Below are 12,910 nucleotides of genomic sequence, written 5' to 3' on the forward strand. Positions count from 1 at the left end.
AGCTTGTTTTCACTGTATGTGTTTGATGTGCTTCTGAACGCATTTCACCATTGGGAAAACTGTGTTTGGGTGCGTGCAGATGCACTTCTTAGTTTGTTTATCATCTAGCATGCAAAAAATGTCATAGAGATTGAAGAGTTTGGGCAATCTAGACACACTTAATTAGTGTGTGTTGATTGCCTTCATAATTATGCATGCTGTAATTATGCTGTGGATTATAGGGTATACCGGGGCTAGTTGTCACGATGGGACTTGGTAACAAGGTAGAAAGAGTTGGTGAACGTTATCCTCCTTAGCCAAATATTAAGCATTTTAGCTTGAGCTCATTTAATCAAGTGAACATAATACAATCACACTGCTGTTGACAAGTAATATTGCGTATGTAACATATTTAATATTTACAAGTACATATTTGATGTAATTCCACATAATGTATTTATCATAATCAGCGGTGTGAATGGCTGAAAATCAATGGCGGGACTCTTTCGAGGCATTTTCATGGACAAAAATAAGAAATCGTACATTTTGAGAGCGGGGGCCCATGCCCCCATCGCTTTTGAATTTTTCTCCCTGGACCCCACATTCCCAGATTTCCAGCCCTGATTGTAATTTATATTAACCAAAAGAATGATTTAATATTTTTTTATGTTGTCATTACCAATACTGTTGTTTAGTTTAATGTTTGGACAACGTTTCATACCTTTGTCTCCTTGGTCCTCATTTATAAAACGTGCATACGCACAGATTTGATCATAAAGTGTGCACAAAAACGTTCATATTTATAAAAATGGTCTTTGACGTGGAAAAGTGCTTGGCACTCGTACTCACTTTTGCTTGTCCGAGTGCTGCAGGTTTTTGGAAATATAAGTCCGTTGAGGATTTGGACTTTGTCAGGGAATCTTATATATATCAATGATATTAATAAGACATCATTAAAACGTGGAGATATGGAACTGTTAGCTGCGCGCAATATCACATGAATTTGCTATTTATATGCTTCACATCTGATACGGAGGGGTACACAAGTTTTCTGTGTGTACGTTCGTTCTATGAATCACTTGTACGCAATTTATAGTAAAATCAAATTTAGGGCGGTTTCTACACAACATCTTATAAATGAGGCCCCTTGTCAATAAGGGTGGAACCATTAGCCAAGGCTTGGTATTGACTTTGTTTCAAACCTGAAACCTGTAAGCATTTCTTCGTTCCAATTAAACATAGAAAGATATTTGGTATTATATTAGCAATTTTCAGTTCTGAGACATCATCCACTACCATGGTAGGAATAACAATATTGTATATATGAGATGGTTGCAGAATTTAGGAAAACAACGAGTTCTCGGGCACCTTTTATTCTTCCTACGTGGTAGTCAATGATGTCCCGGAGATGCAAATTACTTACGTTCTTCCAAATATATTTTTCTGTGTTCATTGGAACAAAGTAATTTATACAGTTATGAAATTACAAAAAGGTGAGTAAACGATGACAGAATTGTAATTTTTGGGTGAACTATTCCTTTAAATAAAACTATCTTTTTACATTTTGCAATATTTTATGTATGGGTCAGGTTATCCTACAGTCTACGAGTCTAAAATATTTTTCTGCCCATTTCATTATCAGTCTGTAAGAAAAGTTGGCTGGTCAGCTGGTTTATACTGGTCCTCCAAGCATGGCCAAGCTGGTGTTTTAACTGGTGAGTCAACAGGTCTACCAGTCTAACCACTTAAGTCCAGCAACATAGCTTGTCAAAACCTGTTTAAACCAGCCAGCATGCTTAGGCGTGTTTAACACATTTCAGAAATAATGACGTTAAATTGTCAAGATGTAAAATCCAAGCAGTTGTAGTCAGAAAGTTTTTCATAACGCAAACAAACCTCATTAATGAATCAAATAACAGTTTTAATCATGAGGAAAACAACATCTGACAGGAAGTTGAAAAAGCGTCTGGGTGTTAATTAAAAGTACACGCTCTGATTAATCATTACATATTAAATCAATCTATTTATCTTGCTTTTCCGTCATTTCCACCTAAAAGACCCCGATCACTTTAAATAAGCTGACTTCACCAGTAAGGCGAAGTAAACATATTTGTGCTAATAATATTCAAGACTTTAACCAAACGGTAAACAAGTGCCGCAGACACATGGGCTTTTAAGAGTATGTAAATGAAAAACATATGCAATATTCATGAGGGTAATATTTATTAAGAAAACATAGGTATTGATACAGTTAGGCATGTACACCAGAACTCATATTAACATTTTCCAAAACAAACACGGAGTCAGCACGTAGCATATTAATACAAGCTCTCCGTGTTTGCTTGATGAGGGCCAATGTGTTGCCAATGAGTTTTAATTCATGAACTGATATTTTTTAAGTATTTAGCACATCGAATCACAATTTCACACAACTGTTGTACATTATAAATTTTATTTTTTCGCCTCATATTATTTAGATTAAACAAAACACTTAAACACAGACAACAGACAATAAAGGTTGTTTTACACCGCATGCTAAATCAGCGCCTAACTCTGTTGCCTTGACCAAATGAAAGCGCACGTTTCTAGACTTAAGTACAGATTTTTACTACACTGAGTGTTTTCTTGGATAGCGGCCATTAATAATGTAATAGGTAAGGGGAATAAACTCTTGAGAGGATATGTAACCTGATCGTCAGGAAATCTATTTACATGAGCATGTGTATCATATTCACATTTAAGTCAAAAACCTCAAGGTGTAACCTATTAACCTGCATAAATGATCTAGTGCTGTTTGTGTGAAACTGGCATCAAAATGTGTTTTCAGTCAACAGGAGATTATGTTGCTTTAAGGCGTACATTAAAAACAATTCATCAATACAATTATTTGCAATGTGTTTCCTGCTGATCTTAGCACTCTATTTACATATGCATCTGCTACACTGCTTATGCACATCATTTGGATGCTATAACCTGTTCACATTCACTGGTTTTACTTCGGCACGACATTTTGTAATAAATACATAAAGCAAAATACTTTCATGCTAATTCGCTGAGTAAACAGTGAAACGTAATCCACTGGCAAAACAGAGTATTATGTTTCAATAAAGCATCAGCAATACTACTCAGTCATCTTGTTTTTCGTCTATTTGTTTGTTCAGGGTGTTTTGTTTGAATTTGTGACCGAAGTATTCTTTGAGCAACAAAACGAATGGCTATTGAAAGGTCATATTACCTTGTGTTACTTATCAAAGAAACAAAGCCATTGTCGTTTTATGTACTACAGTTGTTTTAAATTGCGACCCAGGCGAACGTTACGCACTGCTTTGACCTCGACGTGAAAAGCCTTGCAGATAGCATCACAGAAGGCCAGTTTTATAAGGTTGCTAGGCAGCAAGAAAATGGGAAATGTGCACAGTAAATGTGAAAACGTACATTAGTGTTGAGAACAAGACTTGAAATACAGAAATGAGAACTTGTTACACAAACTTTCACAGAACTTTACATTCTTGGAATGCATTTGAATTGAAGGACTGGCACACTATGGCAACATAACATTTGAGACCTTTTCTTTTAAACAAAAAGCCCCTGACCTAACATATTATAAATATTTTTTACAACGTACAATAACCTTCAGCATGCGATACGTCATTGCGAGATAACGCTATTATCAGTGTTTTCTCCATCTTAGATTTTCGGAAAAGGTCGTGTTCGCATCACTCTATTAGCCATGCGTCTTCGTGTGTTACAAATTCGCAGGTCAGAGTTCATCAAACTTGAATTTAGGAACACACTGAAATTTTCCAGAGCTTGCATTTCTCACTTGCTGCATTTACATGAATGGAAGTCAATGGAATGAAACGTCTAGCAGGACCGCCTCATGCATCTAATTCACACTGCCTTAACAAACACCAGGACAATTACACCAAATTGGTTATTGGATTTACAGAATAGGAGTTTTGCAGAGTTAGCAATAAGTTACAAGCATCATGCCAACTGTCCGTGAATCAATATCGGTGCATCAAATGGTTAGTTTCATGATTTGAAGAAAAATCATTTCCACACTTGATCACTATGTAATGCAGCTTCTCCGGATCCATCGCATCTGACGTTTTGCTCCAGAAAGTTCGATGTAAGGAACACTGGCATGAGCCGTGAGAAGGGGCCTTTATGGAAAGTGCGCCTGTGAGCATTTTAGAGTTTGAGAGCTTCATGCACTCCCATAGCCGAGAGTCGACGGTTGATGTTCCGATAACGACAGCGAAGCAGATCTTTATAAGTTGAACGGAGGTCTCGGTTAAAGAAGGCGTAGATGAAAGGGTTCATGAGCGAGTTGGTGTAACCCAACCACAGCAGTACCCGCTCCAGCCAGACGGGAGCGCAGTTGCAGAGCAGCCCACATATGAATGGTCGCGCAGTTGTGAAGAGGAAAAACGGCAACCAGCAGAACGAAAAGACGCCCACGATCACCCCAAGCGTGGTGGCCGCCTTCTGTTCTCGTCTGAAAATGGAGGCGCTCCTGCGTTCCCTATTCAGCAGGCAGGACAAGGTGGAGAACTCCTCTTTTGGCGAGGCGTTCTTCAGTCCTTGCATGCAGAGTCCCTCTACAGTGTCTAACGTGGGCTCGGGACACGGCAGCTGGATTGGGGAAAGGGCGGTGAAGTGGTGTTTGGCCCCGCTTTTGCGGGCAGCTTTAAAAATCTTGTAATACATGAAAAGCATGACCACCATTGGGATGTAGAAGGCCACAGCAGTTGAGTAGAGGGTGTAGCCCACGTCCTGGCTGATCAGACACACTCCCGCCGTGTTGATGTTATGAGCCCAGCCACAGAACGGGGGTAGAGTGATGGATGCAGAAATTAACCAGACGCCCACTATCATCTTGGCCATCAGCTGTCCATTCTGTCTTGCGGGGTAAGTCAAGGGTCGAGTGATTCCAAGGTATCTACGGAAACAGAGGATAGACGAGGTACACAGTTAATAAGATAACTTCACATGACATGTTTGACGATTCAGCGAAGAACAGCATTCCTAAAAGCAACTGAACCCAAGGATCTGCCCATAATATGCCAGACAGGATTCAACATATCTCTAAAGCATCAGACCCAAGAAATTCCTACTGACCTGAAGTTTACCAGCAACCCGAGTGGAAAGGATTTTGCGTTTACAGATGAATCTCTGACATGACAACCAGACATATTTGCAAGTGGTGCATGTCTTTCAAGACTTTCAGAATGAACGTTTTCGTTATTTTAAAGCTGTATTGTACAAAATTGCATTGTGTGAAATTATTGTTAGCATTTCCTCCAACTGAAAAGATCACATCATGGCGTCTCGATTTTCTATTGGTCTCACATTGTCATGTGGTACGAATTCACAGGTCGAGTCCGAGTTCTCTAAACTTGACCTGTGAACGTAGCGAAATGCGAACTTTTTTCGCATGACCTTGCGTTTCCGGTCTAACGCATTCGCATGCGTATGAATGGAAGTCAATGGAACGTGAAGTCTAGTGTGACAGCGGCATAAAACTAAGCTAAGTCTCAATCGGTCAGGAGTCCAAATGTAATCCCCAAAGTTTTTTTTGTTTGTTTTTTACTCAGTTTTGGGGTGGTCAGTTATAAAAACCCTGTCAAACCCAATTAATACGTTTTATAAACATCCTGTCTCTCACTAATTCCCTCATTCACTATTCCCTATATCGCGAATGCTAAATAGTCCACTATATCAGGAAGAAGTGAATGAAAATTAGTAAAAGATTTCAGACACTGACTTAATATATAATATATACTCTGACAGTACTGTCCCGGACATTCGTCATAATGCTTATATTAAACCTGTATTGCTTTATGGGTAACTTCACCCTCATGAAGTTCATTTTCATCTTATTTGTCACGTTTTTTGTATTAGTTTATAATAAAGAGAGGAAAACAACTGTTTGTCATATTAATTTATTATTTCATTGATTTATTACATTTTAATAAAATTATTTAACATATTTAAAATAAAACACTACCGTCCAAAACATTCATTTAATCTGTTTATTCTCAAAAAGTAGAAAATAAGGTGTACATTCGTGGAATTAATCAGGGGGTTGATAAGCGTTTTGTCACAGGAAAGAGTGAGTGAACAATACATCCGACTTAAACTCAAAAAAAGAGAGCATTTGGGGTAAAAAGAAGTGAACAAATGTAGGGAATGAGTTGTTCACTCAGAATTCGGACAACACTTTAAAATGGCGGACACCCGATATAGTGCACTATATAAGAGATGGGGCAAATTTACACACAGCTACGTTAGTAAAACATTATTGTTGATCCTGGGACAACATTTAAATCAACCAGATTTGAGGGATATGTTTACAATTCATATGAAGTTTAAGCTTACAACCAGGTTTAGGTCCATCTACAACATTGTTATTCAACTATTATTGACCTCGGATGTTAGGGATACTGGGGCTGGGGGTTGCCAGGCTTTTCTGCACGAGTCGTCTCAACACGAGTCGTCGTCTCAAGCTCGGTGTGAATCTCAGATCAGTGAACTCGCAAAGCTAAGAGCAGATATTTTTCACCTGGAAGTGTTAATCCATAATTCACATGGATGCATGTATATAAAAGGATAAAAGGTTAAATGTGTGTATTCATACATTCAGTGTGATGGATTTGTCAGAAAGAAACGTCTGATGCTTTCAAAAAGCTTTCAAAATAACACATACTGGAAATTGTCATGGTTCTGCAACTAGACCAAGAAAGACATGACGTGAAGAGGAAGATCCATGACAGAACCCCATGTAATGTGGAGAGAGGCATTTATGGCCCTTATGGCTTGCCATACATTCTCTCCACCCTCTCGTGTTCTCATTAGTTATTTCATGCCCCGCAGCTGTCCCTCTTGCCCTTATTTAATGCCCCTGTGTCTTCTGTCTTGTGCTGGTTCAATTCTATTCATGTGGTGAGTTCCTGTCTTGTCAGTGCAGTCTAGTTATTTGTAAACTATGGTAAATGTTATCTTTAGTCCTGTCTAGTTTAGTTGGTCTGTGTTCCTGTCTACCTTGTGTTCCTGTTTTTACCTTGTCATTTGTATTGTACCCCTCGTGGGTTTTTGTTTTGCCCTGTGTTATTAAAGTCTCTTGTTAACCCATTACCCGCTGTCTGCACCTGGGTCCTCTGTTCATGTCTCACCTAGTCCATGACAGAAAATGCAATGCATTCAAATTCTTTCTTTCTGAGGGTCTCTCTGCTCTGAAAAGACACGGAATGAAAAGTGTTACGATTGAACAGCAACTCATAGAGTCTTGGTGCTGAGGAGACTCGTGTGAGTTCAAACCTGACATTTCCCGATCACTGTGCCCCCCTATCTCTCCAAGCATTTCGTCTTAATCCATACACTTCTAGGTATTTGTTTTAAATTTCATCCAAATCTTTTTCATTTCAATGGATCTTTCAGCAAGCCTGAATCTGTTATGGATCCATATTTTTAAGGTAGCAAATAAGTTTTTTACTCCACCTACTGAAATAGAAAGTGTGTATTCCCCGCCTGGCTTTTAAACTAATTTCACGCATGAGATTCCTCGTGATCAAGAATGGCTTAGAGACACTTATTGGACTGGTCATTTAAGTTATTTAAAACCTTTCGTACACAGACACAGAAACTCCAAATAAATCAGCCGACCATGAAACCATTTCATATTAGTCCATAAAGTCCTTTCTTATATAATTACTTTTTTTCAGCTGGAAATTAAACAGTTTTACATTAAATTTACTTGTAACATTCATTTAAACGTTACAAAGCAAAATTATGGAGTTAACCATTTTAGGAAAAATAAGTGCCAAAGTAACATTGTGTTTAATGTATCTATAAGTTATACCGATGTTTGCCTTGCACTAATGATATTTTGATGTTTGAAAGCAAAATAATCAGTGTGGGTATCTTTTGATGTTGAGTACGTTCTAAACTCCACTTTACTCTGTGTGTACCCAATCCAAAAGGACGAAATACAAATACAAGAAGCCAATCAAAGGACAACAAATAATAACTGAATTGAAAACAGTGCGCAGCTCATAAGAGGGATGAAAAGAGAATATGGTGGATTGTAATTAACTTCTCAAGATTGAATAGCTGCTGACATTGGCAGTTCAATCGAATTAATCTTGGTATCCTTAGACAAACCTGTTACTGTGAATTTCAATATATCCGAAATGAATCGAGGATTCCATATACTGCAAAAGAAATATCAAGTTATATTTCAAGTCTGAGAACTTCAAAGAACTTGCATCTACGCCAATACAGAAAGTACAACACAAGCAGAACATCAATATTATCCATTTGCTGGATGTATGCTATACATTTCAGTCCGAGAAAGCACAAGATTTTGATCTTGAAGTACAGTCGAGGGAAGAAATGTAATTGTAATTGTGTAGTATCAATATTCAGAGCAGCAACAGCTACATTATATTGTTCGACTATGATTCGACTGAAGCTGGCGCAGGCAGATGGTTTCAGCGGAGCGGCGGTCAGACGAAAGGGAAAATGTGGATCAAAGGGAAGTTGAAGGTCTGACTATAACAGGATCATTATGTGGCTGTAATTTGTCAATTATATGCATCTTAGTCAATTTGCACCTCAGTGTTCAATGATGTGTCATGAAAGCCTCTTGAACTGATGGATAATATCAAGACTAATTCATTTGAAAGAGCTACGGTAGATACAAAGATAAAACAAATCATCCGCAGAGGTCTGATTGGAGAATTGTGTCTTTTAATTTAACATAATCTGGATTTCAAGCCCTTTTGTGAAAACCAAATGATTTTATATCAAGTTCTTATCAGTTTTAAGTGATAAATGAGTATTCTCAAGTATCTTATTTGTCCCTGTTTCATACAGGAATGTCTAGTAAAAAATGTTAAAGGGAATATTATATAATCATTATTATGGATCACACTACATGTATGTCCCATATCATTCTAGCAAGAAAGAATTTGAAAATTTTTAATATTTGATCAATGTTTTAAACAAACATTTTATTTTTTCTAGGCGATAATACCATTTTTGTATTGCAAGTATTGTATTTGTGATTTAGGCCAAATGCTGCGTGTGTAAAAATGGCACCCAGACACACGGTTTTCTTGGCAGACAGTGAAAGGCCAGAATGCCTGTATTGTAATGAATTGCTCTCTTTGGGGGAATGAATTTGTTGTTATGGATGTGTAAAGGGGCCCACATTGCCTGTTCCAATCACAATGGAGATGCATTTGTGAATTCAACAATGCCATGCTGTAAGCCTAAACATAGCTCCATGATGCACACTGTGTTCACTAGAGCAGAACAATACAGAAGTTGTAATGAAATAATCCAGCAGATACTGCGCTGAAAGTACTTGAATGCAGGAGATGATACTGTACATCTTTCTCCGAAATAAGTATAATAAAATATCAATGATATTTGGCCAAAATGTTAAACATTACTCTTGTCCCATCTTGCAACTGTAGGGATTTATATTCAGAAAATAAATGAATGAAAGCTGCATCTTTTATAATTTATTTTCACTCAAAATGTTTAGTCATGCATATTGACTGAAATCAACAGATCTCCAACAAGTGCATGGGGTGCTTTGGTTGTATTCGGGTACGTGGAGATTTACCGTCTGTAATGAAGACCCTAAGCTTGAGAGAAAAGTTAGCACCAAGCTGAGAATCTCTTCAAAAAAATTATTTATTCAGCCACATGATCCTTGAATTATTAAGCTCCAGTACTTGCAACATTCGCTGTAACTTTAAAGGTTGGTGAAGCATTAACATACTTATTGCTGCGAATTGAAGTCTGGGCCTGTTTAGCAGCATTAAAATCTTACTCAACTAAAAAACACAGTGTACAGACGGACTACTCTAAGAACTTAACATTCTTAGCTCACCAGAAAACCCTTGAAAACTTAAACATATTGCTGAGAGAGTACAACATATTACTGCCTGCAGTTTCTTCAGTAATTAAACACAGATTTTTTGTACTTTTAAATTGCAATGTGGTACTGAATGTACTTCTACAATACATCACGTTGTCAAGCCTATTTCTGAATGGAACTTGTGAATTTTTTTTCTGTTACATAAACGACGCTGTCATGTGGCAGCATTCAGTAGTTTCTTATAACACTTTTGTTATAAATACAGATTTGTTTATTTGAAAACTATAATATAATGTTAAACTGAATGAAGACAAATAAAACTGCACACATTATTTACCAGTTTTCGTGGTTGATTCCAATATATTGGAGAAATGCAATTTTAATCCTCTATACTGCAGAATTGACAATAAAGCAGACTTTGACTATCAAACGAGAGCTATCAAAATAGCACACGCACCAGGACACAGCTTCAAAGTCTAGGCAGGGTTTCAAATGATTTTTAAATCTCTGTTAGCCTATTTGATTTAGAGTAATGCAAGTGTTTTAGAAATGTTTTTCATTATATGAACACAAATGAATGGTGGTTGTCAAGCTCAGTTTAGAATACGAGGGGGGGCTAGTTGTCACATATGACTTGGAGTCAAAAGAACAATTGTATAAACCTCTGTGGATTTGTGTACTGTTATAGGACTTCTGCTCCAACTAAAATGCAATCATTTTTGAATAAATGTTGGTATTACATAATAAAACCGCACAGGGATAAGATTAATCCCAAATTTAACTATGAAGTATAGGCATCCTTAATATTACCCCAAAAGCTTGGATGAGATTTTCACTTTCCAAATGCTTGCAGTGACACTTTATGATAAATGTATTAGTTCATAAATGAGGTAACATGAACTTAATATATAAATACTTTGTAGATTTTCGCATTTTTAATAAAATAAATGTATCAAACATGGTCACTGTTAACATTAGTTAATGCACCATAAAAAGTAAAAAAGTTTTCGCTATGAAATGCTGTTAAACATTGTCGTTCATTGCACTGATATTGCTCAACTATTCAAGCGCACTTTAAAATTATCCATTAAGCATTTAAAACGTAAGTTTGCGTACGTCATTAAAAAAAGATATTGGTTGGTGTTGTTCTGTATGCACGTGCACGCAAAATGCAAACCGATATATGATCCAAGGACTTCAAGAAAATCTTTACGCAATTTATGAACTTACCTATCCACACTGATCACGCACAATGTCATTATTGAAGCCGTACAGCACATGACATCCATCCCAATAAAGATGTTGCAGAAAACCTCCCCAAACAACCAGACGCCTCCTGTCAAATCAGTCACTATAACAAAAGGCATCACTGCCACCGCCACGGACAGGTCCGCTATGGCAAGAGACACTAGTACATAGTTTGACGGCTGTCTTAGTTTTTTCACTACACAAACCGCGATCACAACCAGAGTGTTTCCCATCACCGTGATCGCGGTTATGGTGCTGAGCATGATCCCAATGATGATGGTCTTAGTCAAGTCCAGGTCCAAGCTCTGCTGCTCTCCACAGGACCCGTTGCTTTTGGGCACCGCTGTGGTTATCACAGTTGGTATAAACTCAGTTGTTCCGTTGAGAAATGCGATGTCGGTGTGTCTGGATCCCAGACCCAGTTCGGCTCCATGTGTCGTGAACATCACGGTATCGATATTTTGAGAGTGAATAAAGCATCTGCGCTCATGAAATGACCATTGAACGGCATTATGCCTATACGACCTTTCAGAGTCTGGCTTCACTGTGGACTGGTGTGTCGATTGGGAAAAACCAAACACAGTGCGTGCAGCCTAGTTTTGATAACATTTCTCCGCGACGTTGACTCTTTATATTAAATTTAAAGTCATGTATATTATATTTTTCTTAGAACAATAATACTTTTTGCAAATGATGGTAAAAACATTATTGCTTTTGAATTATGACATCTTATAATTAAATGTGCCATCATTTTGATTGTTAATATTATTAATAAGTTTAATTGAATGTCATCAATAATGAGATTATCTCCGTTTTTACAGAAATGCAACTTTAATAACATTTTTATATATATATATATATATATATATATATAAACAAGTAGCCTACTTTTCTAGTAAACTTTCTACGTCAACTATTGTTTCTTCAGAACATAATCTCCAGTTAAGACTAAGCATGATAACTCAAAATATTTGACGTTTGTTCACATTTATTTCGTTTGAAGCAAACACTTCACATGAAAGCAGCAGTGAAGCTTTGACTCACAATACTGAAATGCATAGATGCTCACTTTATGTGCAGTAAAGGTCGCCCTCTGGTGATGAATCTTTGTCTTTAAGAAAGTTTCATTTTGACCAAGGATGTCAATGAGCGATACATGTCGTACATTGGTTGAATTATAAAGAATGTGAGAGTTGGGATGATTTTTAACAGTTAACACTGTCACGCACTACCATCTTTTTAGACTAGCCCTATAAATAGCCTATTCATTACAGTTCTTTAAAATGGACATTTAGCTTGAACTGCTCTAATATTGATGTAGTGACAGTAGTGATTCGTGTCATTTTATTAAGTAGATTAAGTAGACATTTTATTAACTTGATGAAATAGTATGCCTTCCCTGTTCATTTCTAATTACAAAGTTACCCAATGCCAGATTTTTCTAAATTATTGTGTAGTTTCTCATAAATCAACGAAAATCACCTTCAAAAACGCCTCTTAAACACAAGAGATTACGCCTTATAAAGTGTTTTTATTCATTTTTAAGATCTTAAATATGATCATTGATTAATGAATTAATGAATAAAAACATATATATATCGTAATTTTTTAATCGATTAACATGTTATATATTTGACCACTGGTTGATAATACTTGATTTGTATATGAATTGTCTCACCTATAGTTTTAACCTGTAGTGGGTATGTATTCAAATAAAATATCAAGAAAATCGAATTATCCAAGGGGTTTGTTTCATAGCGATGGGTTATGTCTGAATATATTTTAAAC

General features: G+C 36.9%; 1 protein-coding gene across 1 annotated transcript; it reads right to left on the reverse strand.

Moving 5' to 3' along the window:
* Nucleotides 1–2,187: 2,187 nt before the first annotated feature.
* Nucleotides 2,188–11,669, reverse strand: LOC306889315 (5-hydroxytryptamine receptor 7). Its single transcript, XM_079448117.1, has 2 exons — nt 11,105–11,669; nt 2,188–4,924 (listed from the first exon to the last, which is right to left on the reverse strand). The coding sequence occupies exons 1-2, from the start codon at nt 11,566–11,568 to the stop codon at nt 4,174–4,176; spliced, it is 1,215 nt and encodes a 404-aa protein (XP_079304243.1). The 5' UTR covers nt 11,569–11,669; the 3' UTR covers nt 2,188–4,173.
* Nucleotides 11,670–12,910: the final 1,241 nt, after the last annotated feature.

Source organism: Barbatula barbatula (genome assembly GCF_947034865.1).
Source record: "Barbatula barbatula genome assembly, chromosome: 24".
In the NCBI taxonomy this organism is placed as follows: Eukaryota; Metazoa; Chordata; class Actinopteri; order Cypriniformes; family Nemacheilidae; genus Barbatula; species Barbatula barbatula.

Excerpts from the sequence above, each read along its gene's own strand:
- LOC306889315 (XM_079448117.1), bottom strand. The coding sequence starts at position 11,568 with ATGTTCACGACACATGGAGCCGAACTGGGTCTGGGATCCAGACACACC. Across the intron at positions 4,925-11,104 it reads TGCGTGATCAGTGTGGATAG|ATACCTTGGAATCACTCGAC; the intron begins GTAAGTTCATAA and ends CTGTTTCCGTAG.